This window comes from Berghia stephanieae, chromosome 11 (genome assembly GCF_034508935.2).
Source record: "Berghia stephanieae isolate SIO BIC M18660-M18661 chromosome 11, UCSD_Bste_1.3, whole genome shotgun sequence".
Classification (NCBI taxonomy): domain Eukaryota; kingdom Metazoa; phylum Mollusca; class Gastropoda; order Nudibranchia; family Aeolidiidae; genus Berghia; species Berghia stephanieae.
In genome coordinates, this window is record NC_088370.1 from 28044297 (window position 1) to 28068026 (window position 23730).

Below are 23730 nucleotides of genomic sequence, written 5' to 3' on the forward strand. Positions count from 1 at the left end.
TCAATATTGATGTGACGTTCTTCATTCATCAAGTTTGCATTGAGATGTATCTGCTATTTCTACCACCCAGGACTACATTGCCATACTTCTTCAGCTTTCTTCCTTCTTCTTCTTCTTCTTCTTCTTCTTCTTCTTCTTCTTCTTCTTCTTCTTCTTCTTCTTCTTCTTCTTCTTCTTCTTCTTCTTCTTCTTCTTCTTCTTCTTCTTCTTCTCTTCTCTTCTTCTTCTTCTTCTTCTTCTTCTTCTTCTTCTTCTTCTTCTTCTTCTTCTTCTTCTTCTTCTTCTTCTTCTTCTTCTACTACTACTACTTCTTCTTCTTCTCTCTCTCTCTATCTCTGTTTTTTTTTTTTCTTCAATTTTTTGGTTAGAAAAGAAAAAATTGTTAAAGATAGAATGATTTTTCTTTCAATAGAAAAAAGAAAAAAAAAACTACATTAAAATAGTCGAAGGTAAACAACTCATGTTATCTTTGTCTTGTATTTTTAATGGGTTATTTCCCTTGGCAAACTGCTCATTTTTGTTGCCGTTGTTGTCCTGACTCAACACGCGATCCTATAATTATAATCACCTCACATCATGCGGAACCTTGGAACGCGTAGCCTACAATTATTTGAGACAAACAGAGCGAGGAAGCGACTATCTCAAGTAGGGGAAGTGTCTGGTTGCCTGTAAGTGAACGTATGAAATGGATTGATAGTGACGGGCCGACGTGCGCTTATTTGCAGGTCTGATAACCCAATGTGTAAGTCGCACTGCATGCCTGATGGGTCTGGTCCCGCCCAACCCGCCTGAGGCGCGGCTGAATAAGCTGCGCTGCGGCGCCTTGACTGTCGTGGACCTCATTTATGCAGACGGGATCAATCGAGGCCGACTCGGAAGAAATAATGGGTGTGGTATTAAAAACGTACAGTTTGAGTGATATTTAGCACTCTATAATAAGATATTCATTCTCCTCTATAAAACATCCAAACTCAACTTAAGTCTGATATTTCTGGCTACAAATTCAATTTTCAGCAACTTAATCATCCCGACCGTTTTGAGACGAGGGGTCACATTTATAATTACAAGAAATGAAGTTGGTATGAAAGTGCGAGAAAACTCGAAATAAGCAACCAACGTCAAAAATAGTGAACTGGTGATTGATACGACTGCCATCCACCAGACAACTCAAAGGACCCAACCATTGCGTGATAGCCAGTTATAATTTTCCATGCCGAAATCGTCAAATTGAGAAAATAGGGAGCAAGCATTGGTGTGAAACAAAAGATCTGAACAAATGTGAAACGGTACCAGGCAAAGTACGAAAGAAAAATACAAGAAAAAAACATCCCGCCAAAAAATCAGTCTTCCTCCGACTGGGGATCGACCTCAGACCTTATTATTATTATTATTATTATTATTATTATTATTATTATTATTATTATTATTATTATTATTATTATTATTATTATTATTATTATTATTATTATCATCATCACCATCATCATCATCATCATCATCATCATCATCATCATCATATTATTATTATTATTATTATTATTATTTTATTATTATTATTATTATTATTATTATTATTATTATTATTATTATTATTATTATTATTATTATTATTATTATTATTATTATTATTATCATTATCATTATTATTATTATTGTAAAAGTTTTCTGACCTTTGGGAGTTTTCTGTGACTTCTTTGGCATTTTTTACAAAATCTAATAGCCAGCCAGACCGAGAGAATGGCCTGCTGAACTTGCTGAACGCTGACTCCCTGTTGAATTTCCTGTTTATTTCATATCGGTGTCTCAGTTTCATCTCCGATTTTCTCTGAAGCTAAAAGTAAGTTTTCTTTGTCAATAGTTGCAAGATTAACTACGTTTCTTTTGAAATATAGGTAAATGTAATTGTTTATTTTATTCATTTTTTTATTGCACCGGTACGCCCCCAACTTAAAGTTTTCTAAGTGTAATTAAGCTATCTACGTACCCGTGAAAAAATCGCTCATCATATTATATATTCAGGAATATATTATGCTTTTTAAGTAAAATTTATATGCTCTGAGGGAGACATTCCGAAAACTCCTACATCCCCAGTATTCTTTCAATTTGTAGGTATTTTCACCGTTGATCTTTTGTCGGGCGTTTATTTATTCAATTTGTCATCATATATTCATATATCTAGAAGCATTTTTAACTTAACACTCTAGAACAAACCACCTGATAGATTTTGTGAAAGTTTCGGAAGGCCTCTTAGTTGTTATACTCGACTTGCACTTTTTTCCAAGTCTGATTACGGATTACCTTTTTCCTTATGATTATGTGCTCACTGTTGTAGAGGAAATCTAAAAAAAAAAAAAAAAATGACGCAAAATATTGTCCATTACAACAATGTTAAACTAGGCCCATAAGTCCGTTGGTCCGGATGACAGACCCGCATAAATGCACACGTCGGTTACTCTAAATAGGGTGCCCATAATGCCTTATAGTTATAGCGTGCATGAAAAGTTACGATTATCGTAATTAAAATATGGAGTTGCTTCGTTAATTTAGGACTTCCGAAAAATCCATAATGAACACGATAAGGACGACTTTTTTATTTTTCTCTTATTAAACCAATATCTGTGTTTCTTTATTCAAATACTGGTTCGACAAATGGATGATGCCAAGTCTGCAAAGATAGATCATCATCAAGCCCTACTGCAACCTCCTCGTGGTGTCGAACGGTAACAGGTCAAGCTGGCTAACTGCAGAGGGCGACAAGAATAGGCAATGGCAAACCATTCTTGTAACTTTGCAGAGTAAACTACATGAATAAGTCCAAAAAGTTAAACGGTGACAGCATAAAGGGGAGCACGTTTTCATGGAAGACTGCTGCCTCGCTCGGTTGGGAGCGTGATGTTCGTCAGGTCACACCGTTACTAGGCGAAATAAATTTAACAAATGTGACAAAACCAAAATTGGGACATGGAATGTCAGGACCTGTGCCCAAAAAGGAAAACTAAACAACATTCTAAAAGAAATGAAACGGCTCAAAATAAATATTCTTGGCCTGGCAGAGATGAGATGGAAAGAGCAGAGAACCATGTCAAAACAAGAAAACAACTCGACATATAAAATCATATGGAGTGGTGGAACCTCTTTCCAAAAAGGAGTAGGGATGATCTTAGACCAACAATCAACCAAATTTTACAAAGGGCACGTAGCAATCTCAGACAGAGTTTTGCTGGTTAAGCTAAGAGGACCTGTAGTTGACACCAATATTATTCAAGTTTATGCACCAACAGAAGAGGCGACAGATGCAGATATGACAGAGTTTTACCATTCACTAGACAAAGCAGAACGAATGTGTAAATCACAAGAAGTCCTTATGGTAATGGGGGACCTAAATGCTAAGATTGGCAGAGGCAGAGATGGTGACATAATCGGACCACATGGACTCGGGAGACAGAAATGAACGAGGAAACATCTGGGCAGATTGGTGTAGAACAAATAAATTAATGATTTCAAACACCTGGTTTCAACAACACCCAAGAAGAACCTGGACATGGCAATCACCAGGGGACAGAGCAAGGAACCAGATAGACTTTATAGCAGTATCATCAAGATTCAGAAATGGCATATTAAATTGCAAAACCTACCCAGGCGCCGATGTAGACAGTGACCATGTCCCAGTTGTTTGTACAGTAAGGATAAAGTTTAAAGCTATTCAGAGAGATATGAAGTGAGTAGAAAAGTGCCAGAAGACAATAGAGAATAAAAAATTTTTTTCGCGACGGTGGTGGGGTTTGAACCTGCGACCTTATTGGTACGACAACTCCGCCTGGCAGGTGAGAGCGTGGCTCTACCGTGTGAGCTATCCACGAACACAAAAATATTCGTTTCAAACCCAAAGTCATTTCTAGATCCCTCTCTCACCCACTTCTTGAGATCGCCGATTCGTTCGCCACCATCGCGAAGTAATTTTGACCAGCAGTTAAGCTTAATAGCCAATATTCTCATCACAAACATATAACATAGAAACGATTGAGACATTGAGTATGCTCCGGTGTATGGGGTGAATTTTTAATTCAGAAAAGTGAGTGGAGCAGGCACTTATGTTGGTAACAACAAGATATGAAGTGAGTAGACAAGTGCCAGAAGACAATAGAGAATAAAAATTTTTTTTCTTATTGTCTTCTGGCACTTTTCTACTCACTTCATATCTTGTTGTTACCAACATAAGTGCCTGCTCCACTCACTTTTCTGAATTAAAAATTCACCCCATACACCGGAGCATACTCAATGTCTCAATCGTTTCTATGTTATATGTTTGTGATGAGAATATTGGCTATTAAGCTTAACTGCTGGTCAAAATTACTTCGCGATGGTGGCGAACGAATCGGCGATCTCAAGAAGTGGGTGAGAGAGGGATCTAGAAATGACTTTGGGTTTGAAACGAATATTTTTGTGTTCGTGGATAGCTCACACGGTAGAGCCACGCTCTCACCTGCCAGGCGGAGTTGTCGTACCAATAAGGTCGCAGGTTCAAACCCCACCACCGTCGCGAAAAAAAAATTTTTAGAAGCTATTCAGAGAACAGCTGGTAGAATAAAGAGGGATTACAGGTTATGCAAAGACAATGGCATACAAACAAAAATGAGAGAAGAATTTGAAAGTGCGCTCATGATACAAAGCCAATGTGAACCTGATAATGAAAAATGTGAAAAACAATTTGATATATTCCAAAAGTGTGTCAAAGCAACTGCAGAAAAGCATTTACCAGTAGCTCAAATAAACAGCAAAAAGGAATGGATGACAAATGAAATTCTAAACCTATTTGAAGAAAGACGAAAATGCAACAGAGGGTCTGCAGAATACCAAACATAGAACAACCACATTAAATCCAAATGCATCGAGGCACAAGAGAACTATCTAGACTGGAAATGCTGCGAAATCGAAAGAGAATACAAACTCAACCCCCAACAAGCTCACCAAAGAATAAAAGAACTATCAGGGAAAAGGAAAAGCAAAGCAGCAGGAAGTTGTATCCAGAACAAACAAGGGGAACTGCTATTTGAAGAACAACATATAGAAAGCCGATGGGTAGAATACATAGGCGAACTGTACAATGATCCAAATAGATATGAACCACCACTGAAATTCAAAGAACCATTAAGCGGACCAAACATCACCAAAAGTGAAATTGAACATGCCATGGAACGAATGAAGGATGGTAAAGCAACAGGCCCTGATGAAATATCTGTAGAGGTATTAAAAAGCCTAGGAGATCTAGCAATTGATGAACTTCACATATTATTCAACAATATATACAACACTGGGAAAATTCCAGAAGATCTCTGTAACTCTATTTTCATAGCAATACCAAAGAAAGCAGGTGCAGTCAGATGCGAAAATTTTAGAACTATAAGTTTAATAAGCCACATCAACAAAATACTGTTGCGTAAAATTATCAACAGGCTAAGGAATAAGATTAACCCCGAAATCGCAGAGAACAATATGGATTCCAACCTGACAGAGAGACAAGGAACGCAATATACCTGCTCCGTGTCTTAAGTGAAAGAGCTATACAGGTTCAGACCCCACTATACCTCTGTTTTGTCAACTACAAAAAGCTTTTGATAGAGTACGCCACAAAGAAATACTAAAACAACTGCACTCCATTGGCACTGATGAGAAAGACCTCAGACTCATGCAAACATTATACTACACCCAGCAGGCATCAATCAAAATCGGAAACTCTACAGGAAATTCCATTCCTATTAAGAAAGGAGTCCGTCAAGGGTGTGTTGCCTCACCAGATCTGTTTAATCTATACCAAGAAACAATCATGAGGGGCATAACTAATATGGAGGGAATAAAAGTAGGAGGTCACAACATAAATAATATAAGATACGCAGACGATACGGTACTCGTTGCAACATCAGAAATCCAACTTCAAAAGATTGTTGACAAAGTGGTAGTAGATAGTGAAGCCAAGGGAATGGAAGTGAATATCACCAAAACGGAATGCATGGTAATACAGAAAAACCCCGAAAACAACAACACCTACAATATAACGATTCGCGGCGAGCAACTTACCAACGTAGAAAGTTTTAAATACCTGGGTTCAATAGTGACAACAGATGGAAGATGTAACCGAGACATACGAGCAAGAATGACTCAAGCCAAACAGGCCTTTATGGACCTCGGAAACATTTTGAAAAACAAACAGATGTTGTTCGGATTAGATTCCGAGTCTTGAAGTGCTACGTGTGGCCAATCTTGTTATACAGATGCGAAAGCTGGACTACAAATGCAGAAACACAAAAGAACATTGAAGCTTTTGAAATGTGGTGTTTGAGAAGGATGCAGAGAATATCGTATACTGCACACAAAACGAACGAAGAAGTGCTAAAACAAACATACCAACAAAGAAACTAATGCCCTTAATAGCGGATCGACAACTATCTTTTTTCGGACACATAGTAAGGAAAGATAAGAATGAATACCTGGCAAGTTGTGGAAAAATACCTGGTAAACGCGCCCAGGGGAGACAAAGAAAAACACTCATAGACCAACTGAAGGGCTTCACCAACCTAACAATCCAAGAGCTGTTTGAAATAGCAAGAGACAGGGAGGAATGGAGAGAGATAATTCATGCAGTATCCGAAGCCTGGACCAGGCATGGAACCTAGAAGAAGAAGAAGAATTCAAATACTGATAGTAAAGTTTTATCTTTTCCATCCTGTCTTTCTTCTATAGTCTTGACTATGCGCATACCTAAAACACTATGTTGGTTATAAGTTATACTCACATTTTTCTTTAAAAAGGAAAAATGTCTTTTTAAGACGCACCTCTTCTGTTATTGACATTGGTTCCACCCTTTGACAGACAAAACAAAAATGCATCCCTTGATGACAGTATAAAATTTCGATGTTTAAAAAATGTTTAAAAAATACTTTTCTTCCATTCTGAGTGGATTTGGTCATATTATTACTTCTTCTTCTTCTTTTTTTTCTTCTTTTTCTTCTTCTTCTTCTTCTTCTTCTTCTTCTTCTTCTTCTTCTTCTTCTTCTTCTTCTTCTTCTTCTTCTTCTTCTTCTTCTTCTTCTTCTTCTTCTTCTTCTTCTTCTTCAATACACTCAAGCAGAGTTTCCTCGAACATCTCAGGACATGCAGAAATATTTTCGAGAAAACGATGTACGAAGAATAATACGGAAAAAATTCAGGACATTCTAATGAGTTAAAGGAAACCTTATTTTCGGGAAAACAGTGTTGGTGGAAACCATACTCTGGTTATATATTAGCCATTGGTGCCTTAGACTTTGGTCAATAGTGTTATCATTCTTTATTTTCATTTGTTCGATCTCCAGTGACTCAAAATGGCACTTCAAAAATTGTTATCAGCTGGTTATTTTACTTTTCTGTGTTCACATTACTGCCAACTGGCAATAAAAGTTCTTTATTTTTTCAAGTAGTCTTCTCTCTCTCTCTCTCTCTCTCTATTCTCTCTCTATCTCTCTCTCTCTCTCTCTCTCTCTCTCTCTCTCTCTCTCTCTCTCTCTCTCTCTCTCTCTCTCTCTCTCTCTCTGTGTCTCTCTCTTTCTTTCTATCTATTTCTCTCTCATTTGAATTTCATACCTTGGTGGTGTTTATTTCTTTTCCCTTAAACCTGCTTATTTCCTTTTTTTATTTCACACAGATACGCCTAAAATCACACATTAAGAATGAGTCACACACCAATCAAGGTTGTCCTGTTTTTAGGATCAACGCGTGTTGGACGCATGGGTGTCAGGGTTGCAGAGTTTATGAAGAAACATCTCATGGCCAAGGGTTATGATGTTGACCTTTTTGGTATGTTTTTTTTTGTTTTTAAAATTCAGATTGTGAATCAAATCTTGAGCTTTTATGGAGCGCAATATCCACTAAATATGCTCAAAGCTCTTTACAAGGGGTCCTGAGCCAACAACAACACATAACATGTAGGATGTGACATGATGCCTGTTAGGCAATATTACATATTTTTCGGACAGAGACACCGCTGTTAACGGCCAGGTACTCATTTTACACATGAGAACGGTGAGAGAATGGGAGTAAAGAAAAAGCCTTTTCCAAAGACTCAACTATGCTCCAAGCGAGGCTTGAACCCAGGACTTTCTGATCCGAAAGTGAGTGTCATACCACAAGACCACAGAGCAGCACTCTTCTTCTTTTTGTTATTGCAGATCAGTGTGGGGGCGTAGCTTCTCAAATAGCCTAAAAGAATTCCTTTCTGATTTTTAACTGTGCCATGCGTTCTGCGTCTGGTTGTTTTCCCTTATACAGTCTGTCATCTCAAGAGACCTCCCTTTGTTCCACTTGCTCTTTCCATGCAAAGCTTTATAACTCTTTCCAGACTCACCATTTTGCTGGATTTTCCTCAAAACGCCAGATCCATCCAACATGAAAATTGATTTTTAAACTCTTAACACAAAAGGAATAAGTACTTGCAATACATAATTTTGTTCCAACAAAACAAGCTGAACAGCAAAGTATTAAGTTCTTATAACTTATTTGTACAAAAGAAATCTGAATGAGAAAAATGTTGGTTGTATCATCAGGCCTGTAAATTTTCAGCCCATAGGCTGATTTTAGACTTTGAAAAATTTTCAGTTTTCAGTCTTACAACTGTCAACATTGAGACCCTTTATTATTATCGTTCATGGAAACTCCAAAGCCCAATAATAGATCGTAAACCATGATCATGTCAGTCTAATTTTAAACTATATGGAAAATCCGCAAATTAATTTCTGCTAATGGGTTTTACCAATCGCACTCTGCCTCATGAAACTACTTTCATCATCCAAGGTCAGGGTCATGGATCTGAAATTTGCTCGCTGTTCATTATCAATTTTTGTTATTTGGAGCGGAGACCAAATTGAATTGCATTTACTCAATGTACAAAGCCGTCTCGATCTATTTTTTTTTGACTGTTGTTATCGTTAATGTTTTCCAGTCCATGAAGTAAGTTGAAATTGTTTTCGTCATTTCTTTTGTTATGGATTACCTATCAAGATTTTTTTTAATGCCTGAGACTTACATCGATTGCAGTGTGGATATCAAAGCAATTGACACATCCGTTAAAAACAGTTTGCATTATATACTAATTGTTATGAACATAATGACCAAAAATCTTCAGACTTTTTGAGAAATTAGCATTTACAGGCCTGTATTGTAACAAATATGACGATTTTCCTGTAGTTGGTAATGGAGAGGGTTAACTGAAACATTGACTCATATGTCAGAAATGAATCTGAATGCTCTCAGCTTCTCCACAGCCTCATGCAAAGCTATAAAAGCCCATTCATTTCTAACCTATTTGATCAAATGAATAGAATTGAATCTTTCATTGCTGCCCCACATGCCAGCAGGTATATGGGCAGTAAGTTAGTAAGTATAAAATAGAATGATGCTGTTTAAGTAACACTCATACACTGTTTTGTCATGATTTTTCTTAGAAATTTAACCTAAAAATAACTAACAGCTAAACTACGGCCATTACAGGACATGGACAATGAATTGCATTTTGTATTCTCATCAATACTTTGTAGCTTTATGATTTGTAGGTAATTAAAAAAAAAAAAAATTCTTTTTATCTCTATTACTAATTATTGAAATTATTTCAGTCCCTAAAATGTTCTTGAAATTAAAAATTAGTATTTTTGCATAACTGAAATTAATGAGGGGGTAGCGTGGCTCAGGGGTACGGCCTTTACTTTGTAACCGAAAGGTACCGAGTTCGATCACACGCCGCTGCACTGTGTGGCCTTGAGCAAGTCACCTCACCCTAGCTCAATTTGCAGCGCTGCACTGCGGCTGACACCTGGGTTATTCCAGTCTTCCCTTGGAATAGACCCTAGAGACGAATTTCCCCCTTTGGGATGAATAAAGGGTATTTTGTTTGTTTTTGTTTGTTAGTGGGGATCTGTGGTTTTGTCAGTATAGGACATTTAGGTGATCACAAACTAAGTACACTGTTAGTGTGTTCTTGGAATCTACTTCTGTTCCCTATATTTGAATCAATTTCCTTTTGTCTTACTTTTCTGGGGTGTTATAATTGTAATCCTAAATCTTTTGACTATCCCATTTTCTTCCTTTTAATTGCTCTGATACGACCTTAATGTGTTGCAAGCACCGTAGAACCCTAAAAAACAACCATCCACCTCAACGAACAGCAATGAACAGCAAGTTTGATATAAAAGGATACGAATTCAATTTCCAGCACCTGGTTAGTTTATCCTGACTTAATGATGGGTCATATTTATATCTAGGGCTATTGGTCGTTATTGACCAATGGGCGCTAGCACCTGTTGGTCATTACTAACCAATGGTTGCTAGCATTACCGACCAATTTGTGCTAGCACCTGTAGGTCAGTACTGACCAATAACCATTTCGTTTATATTATATACAATATTTCAAGTATAATTATGATCAACTTCTACAATATTGTTTCAAGCATTTGCTCTCTTCAGGATGTGCATATATAAATGAACATGCATGTCTTTATATTTTTTTTTTCAAACTCCCCAAGACCCACTGGAGTTGAAGTTTCCTATGCTAGAACAACCTATGCACTTCTATCAAGACAAATCACAAATACCCGAGTGGCTCACGGACCTCAACAGCAGAGTACTTAGTGCAGATGCCTATGTGCTGGTGTCTGCAGAATACAACAACAGCATCTCACCTGCTCTTACAAACATGATGAATCACTTCCCTCCTCGTTCGTATGCTTTCAAACCAAGTCTCATTGTGACATATTCGATGGGTAAGGAAAAAATATATTTCATGCTTTTTATCATCCCCTTCCCTTCCTCTCTTTCTATCTCTCTCTCTCTCTCTCTCTCTCTCTCTCTCTCTCTCTCTCTCTCTCTCTCTCTCTCTCTCTCTCTCTCTCTCTCTCTCTCTCTCTCTCTCTCTCTCTCTCTCTCTCTCTCTCTTTTTCTTTCTTTGTGCAATTTTAGAGTTGAACAAAATGGCTAGCATCTGTATATGTTGTAGCTGGGCTTGCGATTTTCCCACAATTTTTCTCATTTTTCAACAAGAAAAAAAAAATAGAAAAAATACAGGAAGGCAAGTTTTTCACTGTTACGAGTGAACCATTTGTGCTGCAATTTGATTACAGTTATGTTTTTATTGAAAAGAGCTCTATAATCGTCATTTGTTTCCAACTGCAATAGATTGCTCATTTTCTGATCATAGGATAAAGAGGCGTGGCCACAGCCGTTTATCTCTTTCAGTTTAATTCGCCAGGTAAATCTAGCCAGTCCGTGACTGATACTAGATGATGAGTCATAGCCTTACACTGAGAGAGGGAGACATTTTTTTCGCCGTATTGATTGATTTTTCCTGAATTTCAAACTAATGTAGTAATGCTGTTATTAAGTGTAGCAAAAACATTTTTATACTAATAAACAGTTTATTAACAGAGTTTTCATTGATTATATAATCATTATTATGATGGTGTTAAAAAGCAAGAGGGATAATTCATAAAATTGATACATAAATTTAAGTGAATGAAAATTTTAAAGAGAATATTTAAAAATGTTCAACACTTTAGATTTTAAAACAAAAGTAATGGAAATGATGTTGAATATCTGTAGAATGTAGACATATAAAATTTATACGAGTAGATTGAGGCGTTTTTGAGACATCAGCTCACCTGTACGTCAAAGTTGTGGATTTCGGATATAAGGTAAAAGTGTAATCCAATAAAGAAAGTTTAATATAAACAAGAACATAATCAAATAGTCTTATAATGCACTTGAATTTAGTCCAGGGTCAACGAATGATGACAAGAGTCCCATTTAAAGTTTTTTATATATTATAGCACAATCATTTAAAGAAAATCAAAATTACTAAGAAAATCATGAAGCTTATTAGTTTAAATACATTATTGTGTAAGATATCCATGTTCTTTATTCACTTTTCTTTTTTTCACTGGCGGAATGTCACTCACTAACTCAGGCGCTATCTGCATGAAATGCTTTTTAATGACACATGCCATTCTATCCACCTTTTTAACACCGCGTGCTTGAATTTCAAATTATTTGATCGACTTATGAAGCAACTCCCCACCATGCTCACTATGCAGACCAAGTCCAAATCCAAATTTTGAGATCCATGGAACACAGTGATCCTCTAAAAAATGCATTTTGGGTGTTATCTTTGCTTTGACAATTCTCCTATAGAAACTCATGTATGCGTGTATTGAATCATTTATGCCTGATAATGATGTTGCAGGTATTTGTTGGCTATGGGAAATAGATCTCTCAACTACTGAAAAAAGCTCATTCAGATGTATGAATATTTGACTGACTGAAGATGCTTTGAATTGGATGTTAGCATTCTTTGTGTTCTGTGTGGTAACTTGAATTATGTGTTTGCATATATCTTTGTACACTGTTTGTTGCAGGTTTTTTTGCAGTGGTTCCCAACAAATGACCTCCCATGATATGCTTGGACTTTGATTCCGTGTTTCTGCAGAATATTATCCAAGCTCGAGCATACAGGGCCTTGTCGCTTGGGATACTCCTTTTTCTTTATAAGTCTTATTTCATTTTCTAGATCATCAATTCTTTGTTCCACTTCTATTACTCTTGCTTGACGATTTTCATCATCTGATATCTCCCAAAAGGCCAATTCTCCTCTATTGCTTAAGTGTTTGTCGATGATTTTTTTTTTCTATGTAAGTTCAAAGGGCCCGTTCAGAAGCATCCTAAGATCTTTCGTCTGCAATATCCATCATGTCATCACACCTTTCTTCCAGTAAAATGTGATGTTTTTTTACAATTCCTAAGAGGATGTGCAGTGATGGGGGTGCAACGTGATCAATATGAATTGGCAGTAATTTTTTTCTGATAACGTTGTAAAAGTTTGACGCCTGTGATTTATTACGCTCTCCTATTGTTGTGTAATCATCAAAACTTTTTTTAAGGCTTTGCAATGTTCTTGGAGAATCATTTATGTCTGTAGTTTTCTGTTGTTGGGCAGCATCTAACTGAATGTGCTTTATAGATTTGTGGCACCACAGACATGGATACTTGCCAGCAGCTCCCGACAATCCATAGACTGTTGCTAAAAAACTATAGTCATTCCATACCCTATCTTTCAAGTCAAGGAGTTGATCCTCAAATTCTTTCAGAAATATCGTAAGATTGTGAGTTGTGTCCCTAATCTTAGCAAGACCAATAATTATGGTATTATTTCTAGAATTAGGATTTTCTAGATTTGCTATTTGTAAACACAACTTAAAGGAATCACCACCATGGTCCCCACCGATCTTTATCCATATCTCCTGTTCAGGAATTCCATTGTTGTGCCATGTAAGTTTGTCACAAGCACTGTAACGATCCAGAAGAATCTTGACAAAAGCTGACAAGTCTCTGACAACAAAGAAAGGAACTTTTTTACTAAAGCATCTTCCATTCTCATCATCATGTTTGAATATTTTATTTGTAATGGTCAGATCAAACTGGTTGATCGATGAAAAAACCTGCCTTTGAGCTTTTTCATTTTCAAATCTTACTCCAAACTGTCTGAAAAATCGCCTTTGCTTACGCATCTGCTCAAAGGTTAATCCAACATGTGACTGTAAGGCACATCCATATTTCTTGTTTATTACAACTTTTCTTTGAAATCCTGCCTTTCTGAGAATCGCAGCTAAGTTTGATTTAGAAGCACTTCTCACCTCCCGCATATGAAGCTGATCACTTGCATCATTTGTGGAATCATTGTCTCCTGATATTGTTTTTCTGAAAGATTTTACGGATGTCATTCTTTTCCATTCGGTGGTTAGCTTTGTTTGTCCACTTTTTTTCCTGGGTTTTATTATCCTTTGGAGACAAATAGGTTGCCCTCCTGTTGGTAATTCAACAGTTAGTTTGTCTTTTGAAATCTCCAGCATTCGTTTTATTACTTGTGAGCATTGTTTTTTCTGGTGGATTGTAAGGGGTTTATTCTTATGAGGAGACCTATTCTTAAAGGGAGATATTAGTTTAAAAATGGGTGAAGTTGCAGAATCGGTTAATGTCACTCTCTTCCTTTTTTGCGGGGATGGTGTCTTTACGATCAGGGGCACTGGGGAGGTACTGATGTCATTTGTATGTTTGAATGATTTGACAGGTGTTGATGTGTATTTTGGAGGCGAGTATGATGACATTGATGGCATTACACATGGAGATGGAAAGGGCATTTGGTCCATGGAGTAAGATGGACAAAGTTGTTGGTCTTGTGGTGATTGATATTGAGAATTTTGAACAGACGGAAGGTCCAAAAGATCGGCCAGAAAAGAATATGGTTGCTCTATTCTTTGATCTTGAATAATTGCAGGATCAAGATTAGTTGATGGTATGTCACTTTCCTCATCTTGTGTATGGAGTACAGTCTCATCTTCTTCATTATTTAATTCGTTATCCTGTTTTATCTTAGGAAAACATTTTTTGCGTGGTCTGCCTCCCTTACTTTGGGTGCCATATAGACTGCATATAGAACATTGTTCAAATGACAGATTAGGATCAAAATCACACCAGATACTTTTGTTTTTTTCACCAAGTTTTCTCGCAGATTCAAAGGCATCAATGCCTGCTTCACGTTTCTTTAAATGATGTATCCGAGCGACACATTTCTTGCAAATGTTCCTCGAAAATCTGTGTCCATCTTTTGAGATGTCAACATTAAAATAAGTGAGAATTTCACGTCTATAGTCAAATGTTGATAATGTAGGGAGTCCTTTAATCCTTTCAGCACGGCTCTGTACTCTTTTACAGCATATTCGACACATGCCATTTGTACTGGCGTGATGACTCTCTTCAGTGTGTCTCTCCATTATAACCTGAACAAAATGAATTAATAAATAATATGTGAAATTAAGAAATATTTAACATATCAGCTTTAAGTCAATGACATCAAATGAAATAAATGTATCTTATCAACACTATTTAGGTTGAATTACTCTATCATTGGGTTTGTAAATTATCATTGAAATATGCTCCTCATTTTTTTGGTAACAAAAATAATTAATGAGATTCTTTTACACACCCTCCATTCTTAAATCCCTAAATCTACACAATAAAAAATATATCACATGAAAGATAAATTTATCTTCTTTTCTCTGATACCTCACACGTGCCAGTATAAACTGTTGGTTTGATTTTCTGAATTTTTAAATATTTCGTAAACCTATAATTTTAATATTTTTTCATAAAAAAACTTTGATTATTCAAAGGAGCAAAACACAAACTTACCATTTAATGATGTAAACAAAAATAATTGCGTCTTGTAGAGGAAAATCTGGTCTTTGTATCCATATGCGTTTGAAAATTGTGAAAGAGATGCTGCGTACACAACGGTTTGATAAAAATGTGTATTTTGATGAAATTTTTACTATTCTCTGCCTGAGAGAAATTTTCAAGCGATGAGATTTACCTGCGGACGTAATTTATTGCTCCAGACACCGTCTTGACAGCTGATATCACCGTCCCCACACCGTGGTTGATGGTTGACGGTGCATTGTTTACATTAATAAACCGTGGCCAGTGAGGTAGGAAGTAACTAAAATGAAAGTTTAGACCCCATATAAACGGCTGTGTGGCCCTTGTGTTTTTTCATAACAAGTTATCAAAGTAACTGTGCGGATTGACTCGGGACTCTGATTGGTATGCAGAGGGGATTGAATCACGGACCATTATAATGGACACCTGTGGAGATTATACTAAGGATAATTGACCTTTTTTTTAAAAAAAAAAATTAAGCTTTTATGTAGCACAATATCCACTAAACAATCCTCCAAAGCACTTTACAAGGGGTCATCATCATCATCAGCACTATTATTAACTCACTCAATCCTAGAGATTTTTGCTACTTTTCAAAATGGGAAAAAAATGTATTAAAATGAGCATGTACATAGACAGTTTTATTCAACTATCATTAACATGCAAAAAAACCCAGAAACGTTACGCTTTAATTTGTCTCATAAAAATGTAATATAGGCATGGGGTAAAAGTAACCCCGGGTATATTATGGATATAGTCGGTGTTAGGGTTGAGTGAGTTAAGGTGTATTTTCAGGAGTTTTGTTGTTTGTTGTTTTTTTTTTGTTTTTTAAATTTTTTTATACGTTTGTAGCAATCATTTGTTTGTGTGTGTGTGTGTGTGTGTGTGTGTGTGTGTGTGTGTGTGTTGTTTAAAAAAAAGTGTATTTGTTAGTTTGTTTGCATTTGTTTCATCAAGATATTCTTCCATTGAAGTTTGGCCTTTACATTTTGAGCCATATCATGGCCTTTAAAGAAAACAATATTAAACTGTACAGTTTTATTTATTGAGCTTCTATATAGCGCAATATCCACTAAACATTCTCAAAGTGCTTTACAAAGGGTCCCTGCTAACGACCAGGTACTCATTTTACACCTGAGTATGGTGAGAGAATGTAAGTAAAGAGCTTTTTCCAAGGACTCAACTATGCGCCGAGTGAGGCTCAAACCCAGGACCTTCTGATCCGAAAGCGAATGTCATACTACATAGCCGCACAATACTTTATGTTGTCTACAATATGTGTATATCTTTCTCATTCAGGAAGACTCGGTGGCACTGTAGCTGGGTCCCATCTCCGCTCTTTCACATCGATTCTGGGCTGTCCCAGCGTCCCCCTTGCTCTCACTATCCCAGAGGTAATGAAGGCCTTAGACGAATCAGGCAAGCCCCAACAGGACCATCTCGATGGGAGGGCAGTAAAGGCCATAGACCAATTAGACTGGATGACCACTGCTCTCAAGGACAAGCGGGCAAAGAGCGGCAATCCGCAAAGTCTCATGTGATCTGTTCGATTGAAATGACTGCACGTTTGAGATCTATTTTTGAATGAAGTCGAAACTTTTTGCGCATACTATTCCACAGCTGAACAACTCTCACACTAAAATTGTACTTTCTAATTTCTATCCTTGCTCTTTGTGGATAAAGCTTCCTTGTGTTACCCCTTGTTTCATATCAGGCAAACTATTCCACAGCTGAACAACTCTCACACTAAAATTGTACTTTCTAATATCTACCCTTGCTCTTTGTGGATAAACCTTCTAGGTAGATTTTCAGACCACATTTTCACAAAATCTCCAGCCTCCCTGTCATAATTTCCACTTAATATTTTGTATACTTCTATCACATCGCTGGTGGGGTTCCTGACTCCCATAGTGAGCAAGGAGGCACTTACTGTGTCTTCTATCCCCCTATATCTGGGTGAGGTTCCTGACCTCCCATAGTGGGCAGGAGTCACTTACTGTGTTTTCTATCTCCTATATATCTGTTTTACAAAATGATTTCTGTCATTGTCTTGGGATGAGATTACTTGCTTTATTCCTGACCCTGGCCGGATACCCTGGCTTGGAGGGAAACAATTAAATGTATTGTTAGAGTTTTGGGAGATGATACTTTTTTTCCTTGTAAATCATCTCTCTGTTATGTACTTTTACCTTTTAAAAAAAAAAAAAATTTAAATATATATATATTCGTTTGTAAACATTTGAGTGTGTTCCTCTTAGTGGGGACCTTTGTTTGTGTCTGGATGAGACTTTTATGTTATCTCAAACTAAGTACACTGATAGTGTGCTCTTGGAATCTACATCTGTTCCCTATTTGAACCCTTCCTTTTTGTCTTACTTTTTCTCATGTGCTTTCAATTGTAAATCTATGACTTTTTTGATCATCTCCTTTTCTTACTTTTTACTGGCATTGAAATTACCCAAATATGTGGCAAGTGCCGTAAAACTCTTAAAAACAAAAACAAACATTCTGACACAATACCATTTTGAGACGGTTGTTCACATTTTCATTTTTGGCAACGATCCAGATGATGAAGCGATGATTTTTGTCTCAGTCAGTTGGTTACAAAGGTACCTTTCTGAAGTAATGATTTTTGTCTCCGTCAGATGGATACAAAGGTGCCTTTCTTCTATCTCAATCTATCATCTTACATTTTTTTGAGTGCTTAAACGACCCATGTGTGTAGTCGGTGCTTTCAAATCCCTAAAAATAATTTATTAAAACACAACTAAAATGATAATGTAAATGTTGTTGCTCGAAGCACAAAGAAATGAATAACAATGTGAAATTGAATGTAAGCTTCAATTCAATATGCGAAAACAGATAATATGCATGTTTCGGGTTTCCCCTTTATCAACAAAACAGGATGAATGACTCATTTCAGACGAATGAGAAAACGTGGTCGTGGCGTTGTTAAGGTTATTTATAGATAAAATGATATTACAGTCCTTTTTATTTTTCCATGATCTTGTTACTGTTACGTCTGCAAATATACCTTCGATATTTAAATCAAATATATATAAATCAATTTATTAATCAGATGTAAGCGTGTTCAAGATATACTTCAGTATATTCATTTGATCGAACCTTTCAAATGGTTTTTGATGTTTTGTAGTAGTAGTATTAACTACTTAGACTACACAAAATGTCTGTTACATTAGTACATGATTCCACCTGCGATCTGTGAGCTTCTGGGTTGTTTTTTTTACATATTGGAGATGTTTTTCATTATTTTATTAAATTTTTTTTTTTTGTAAATTATTTTTTCCATATTGGAGATGTTTTTTATTTATTTTACTTTTGTTTTTTTGTGTTAAATCATCTCTCAGATTATATGTCAGAGAGTTTGGCTAGTATTAAATTAAATTAGCATTATGGTGGCTTTATACTGCTGCTTTTGTTTTTATTTTGATATATCCGAGGATTATATTCGTTTTACTCAGATAAGATGTTTAGATTTAGAAGAACAGCAATCAAAATTATGAGTTATTATACTATATTCCAAGTTATGCTTGGCTGTTAGAGAATCTGTAAAAAAGTAATCTCCAGTTATGAGTATAACAGCTTAAAAAAAAAAAAGAACAAAATACGAAACACTGAACATTTCAGGCTCAAACTCAAAACCCTTCTTAAGTCAGCTACAAAAACAATAAAAAAAAATAAAAAAACATTACTTGAAAACTAAGATAGACGGCTATGTGGTCTAGTGGTATGACACTTGCTTTCAGTTCGGAAGGTCCTGGGTTCGAGCCTCGCTCAGCGCATAGTTGAGCCCTTGGAGAAGATTTTTTACTCATTCTGTCACCGTATTCAGTTGTAGAATGAGTACCTGGCCGTTAACAGCATTATCTCTGTCCGAAAAAATTGTAAAATTGCCTAAAAAGGCGTCATGTCCCATTCTGCATGTTAAATGCTGCTGTTGACCAGGGACCCCTTGTAAAGCGCTTTGAGCATGTTTAGTGGATATCACGCTATATAAAATCTCAATTTTAATTTTTAATTTTAATAGACGGGAGAGAAATATTTGGCATGCTAGATATTTGAATTACTAAATTATTTTATCTCTTTTCAAACTTTATTTACATGCAAATTTTTAGATATTTAAAGTATTTGCTTGAAGGGTTAAGCCAAGCCAATATTGCTGACACGTTCGAGTGCTTCGTCCTTTGTTCTATGCTTATCAGGCATAGATATTGAGTATTTCATGTGCAGTTTCTTTTAATAACTCTATTTTTTTGTTGGTGGTTTTATGCTGAAGTCTGGATTATAATCTGCTGGAATTTAGTTATTTTAAAAACAATATTTAACTATTCATTTGTTTTAATATTTTTATGTGTTGTTATTGTTTCTTTAAAAATGCCACTTATACAAAAATTAATTTTATCAATATATTATAAGAAGGAAAAAAAAAAAAACAAACAAAAAAAGGAATAAGAGAAGACTCAAACTATCTACTTATGTTTTATAGATGTGTGATCTTTTTGCTCAATGCTTGATAAACTAAGGAATATTTCTAAATAAAACCATTATTTATTTCTAAAATTGTAGTAATCAGCTTCTTTATTTATTTTCTTAAATGGTGTAGATAAACTATTTTGATTCTTATGTGGTCCCATACATCTATGTGATCTTATGGTTTGCCTTGGGATTGGAAGGTCCTGGGTTCTATTCTTGCTTTGAGTGGTGTATAGTTGAGTCCTTGGAAATGGCTCTTTAATAACATTCTCTCACCGTACTCTGGTATAAAATGAGTCTCTGGTTAATTGTTAATAGCATTGTCGGTCCGAAAAAATTTTTTATATCGCCTAACAAGTGTCATGTTTGGTCTCCAAACTAAGTATTGATAGTTTGCTCTATCTACTTCTTCATTCTTGGGTGCTTTTAATTTTAAATCCAGAGATTTTGTGATGACTGTCTTATTTGCTTCCCTTTTACTGGTGCTGAATAATTGACCTAATGTGTTGCAAGCGCCTTAAAATCCTTATTAACTCACTCAATCCTAGAGATTTTTGCTACTTCTCAAAATTGGAAAAAATATATTAAAAATGAGCATGTACATTGATAGTTTTATTCAACTATCATTCACATGTAAAAACTAAAAAAATCCCATTAGCTTTGATACTGCGCCTATAATTTGTCTCATAAAAATCTAATAAATAGGCATGGGGTAAATGTAATCCATGTAAACTACGGATATAGTCATTGTTAGGGTTGAGTGAGTTAAAAACACAACAAAACCCGGACTATTCCAAATTGAATGACCATAGCGGCCAACTGTCCTGTTTAAATCGGGGACTGATCCAATGCGTCAATCTGAGAAACAAAATTGGGATTGTCCTTGTGTACTAGTCACATGTCCGGGATTATGGTTTTTGACTTAGAAAATAAAACTACTGGGTGGGGTTCCTGACCTCCCATAGTGGGCAGGGAGGTACCGCCTGTGTCTTCTAGTCCCCTTTATCTGTTTCCCAACTTGCTTTCTGTCTTTGGAATGAGATTACTTGGTTTTGTCCTGGCCCTGGCTGGGAGGAAAACTGCCAAAAGTGTAGTTAGTTTTGGAAGATGATATTTTTTTTCATTGTAAATCATCTCTCTGTTTCGCACTGTATTGTATTTTGATACATGTTATTTATGATTTGTAAACATATGGGTGTGTTCCTCTTAGTTGAGACCTGTGCTTGTGTCTGGATGAGACTTTTAATTGGGATAGTCCATGCGTAATAGACAAATAGCTCAGAAGACACCAGCATAAAATCATCTTTACTTTCAACCAAGAACACAACACATACCGCTCAAACAGCCATTTATAAGCAACATTACAAAAGACACGTCCCCTTCCTGCCCCTAATGTCAACACCCCAATGAAACAGAAACACACCACTTGGTTGAATGTCAATGTCAATCTCTTGAACTAGTAGACCTGAGATGCACATTCCTCCCACCAAATCCAAGCATCATTAACACACTTTATAGTCACCTGGAACAACTACAAAAGACGTCTAACTTCTACGTCATGACACAAGATCGAAGGGCTAGAGCTCAGGTGGTCGCTGGTTCAGATAAGTAAGTAATAATAGACACATGTCCAGGATTATGCTTTTTGACTTACAAAATAAAACAAGGAACAGAAAAAGCTCTAAATCTATATTATCATATTATATAATAGTCCAAACATACTGCTGTTTTGGGTCATGACTATTGTGCGTTAGGGTGTCCCGTTTTAGCTTTTTGAAAAGTTGGCCAGAATAATAATAATAATTATAAAGCTGAAAACTTATATAGCGCTATGACTCCGATACTCTACGCTCTTAAATATGAATTATTAAAGCTGCTGATAAACATAATGTCATAAGGCTCATGCAGCATGATTTTTATCATGAATTCTATGGCAATAAAAGGACAGTAACAAGTACTCGCCACCCTTTTAATCGGATCTTGAGTGTGATGGTCGATCACCCCTCTTTGCATAATCTCGATCAAGAACGTGAATCACACCCGTTATGGATTGTATTTATTATAACTGACAGGACAATGGAAAAGCTTTAATTTAAAGTTGTCGAGAGGAAAAGGAAGCAACCAGTATTTTAAGCGGAAAGGGGAGTAACTCATTATAAACTGTAACAAGATAATCCATAATGCGTTATCTTTCCTAATATATTACAACACTTGTTTCAAATAAATCGTTTAGGGGACATTGGTCAAGCCAATGAATTTGGTGAACCGTCAGCGATCAAATTCGGGAGGTCACACAAACATTAGAGTAGAGTCTTTTGACCTCCTTTGGTGGTCACTCTTGCTCTGGGGTGGGGTATTTTGACCTCTCGTGGTGGGCAGGAGGTCACTTGCTGTGTCTTTTATCCCCATTTACTTTATTTGTTTTCCGAGTTGATGCCTGTCTTTTGCCTTGGAATTTGATTACTGTTCTTGCTTTATCCTGCTACTCGCTGGTAGGGAAATAGTTAAATTTATCGTTATAGTTTTAGGGAGATGATATTTCCCCCCCCCCCCCCCTTGCCCCTTGTAAATCATCTCTGTTGTGTATTGTGCGGCTATGTGATCTTGTGGTATGACACTCGCTTTCCTGGAAGGGGTTCCTGACCTCCCATAGTAGGCAGGGGGGAACATACTGTGTCTTCTATCCCCTTATATCTGTTTTCCAACATGCTTTCTGTCTTTGTCTTGGAATGAAATTACTTGGTTTTGTCCTGTCCCTGGCCGGAGTCCTCGCTGGGAGGGAAAGTCAAATGCATAGTTATTGTTTTGGGAGATGATATTTTTTCACTTGTAAATCATCTCTCTGTTATGTATTATTATATTTGTTATTTTCAATGTATAATGTAAGCATTTGAGTGTATTCCTCTTTGTTGGATTTTGTGCTTGTGTCCGGATGAGACTTATAGGTGATCTCAAACTAAGTACATCGGTGGCATGCTCTTGGAACCTACATCTGATCCCTATTTGTTCCCAGTTCCCCTATGTCTTACTTTTTCTTGGGTGCTTTAATTGTAATTCTAGAACTTTTTACTATCCCATTTTCTTCCTTTTTACTGGCGCTGATATAACCTAAATGTGTTGCAAGCGCCGTAAAACCCTTAAAAACAACAACAACACTCGCTATCGGGTCCTTGGAAAAGGCTCTTTACTCACATTCACATTCTTTCACGGTACTCGGGTGTACACTGAGTAACTGGCCGTTAACAGCGTTGTCCCTGTCAGTCTGGAAAAAAATTGTAATATCGCCTTATAGGCTTCATGTCTCATTCTACATGTTACGTGTTGGTCAGGGACCCTTTGTAAAACCCCTTGAGCACGTTTAGTGGATATTGTGCTACGTGGCCTTTAAAGAAAACAATATTAAACTGTACAGTTTTATTTATTGAGCTTCTATATAGCGCAATATCCACTAAACATGCTCAAAGTGCTTTACAAAGGGTCCCTGCTAACGACCAGGTACTCATTTTACACCTGAGTATGGTGAGAGAATGTAAGTAAAGAGCTTTTTCCAAGGACTCAACTATGCGCCGAGTGAGGCTCAAACCCAGGACCTTCTGATCCGAAAGCGAATGTCATACTACATAGCCGCACAATACTTTATGTTGTCTACAATATGTGTATATCTTTCTCATTCAGGAAGACTCGGTGGCACTGTAGCTGGGTCCCATCTCCGCTCTTTCACATCGATTCTGGGCTGTCCCAGCGTCCCCCTCGCTCTCGCTATCCCAGAGGTAATGAAGGTCTTAGACGAATCAGGCAAGCCCCAACAGGACCATCTCGATGGGAGGGCAGTAAAGGCCATAGACCAATTAGACTGGATGACCACTGCTCTCAAGGACAAGCGGGCAAAGAGCGGCAATCCGCAAAGTCTCATGTGATCTGTTCGATTGAAATGACTGCACGTTTGAG

The 23730-nt window shown here is 36.7% G+C and overlaps 1 protein-coding gene across 1 annotated transcript; it reads left to right on the top strand.

Moving 5' to 3' along the window:
• Positions 1–1708: 1708 nt before the first annotated feature.
• Positions 1709–19869, top strand: LOC144957304 (quinone reductase-like). The gene is made up of 4 exons (XM_078888437.1): positions 1709–1837; positions 7679–7830; positions 10548–10784; positions 16588–19869. Exons 2-4 carry the CDS (start codon positions 7704–7706, stop codon positions 16827–16829), a joined length of 606 nt encoding a protein of 201 aa, XP_078744563.1. The 5' UTR covers positions 1709–1837; positions 7679–7703; the 3' UTR covers positions 16830–19869.
• The last annotated feature ends 3861 nt before the right edge of the window (positions 19870–23730 follow it).

Bases quoted from the DNA above. Each gene is read 5' to 3' on its own strand.
- LOC144957304 (XM_078888437.1), top strand. From the start codon at position 7,704: ATGAGTCACACACCAATCAAGGTTGTCCTGTTTTTAGGATCAACGCGT. The intron at 7,831-10,547 runs GTATGTTTTTTT...AAACTCCCCAAG, and splicing joins TTATGATGTTGACCTTTTTG to ACCCACTGGAGTTGAAGTTT. The intron at 10,785-16,587 runs GTAAGGAAAAAA...TTTCTCATTCAG, and splicing joins CATTGTGACATATTCGATGG to GAAGACTCGGTGGCACTGTA.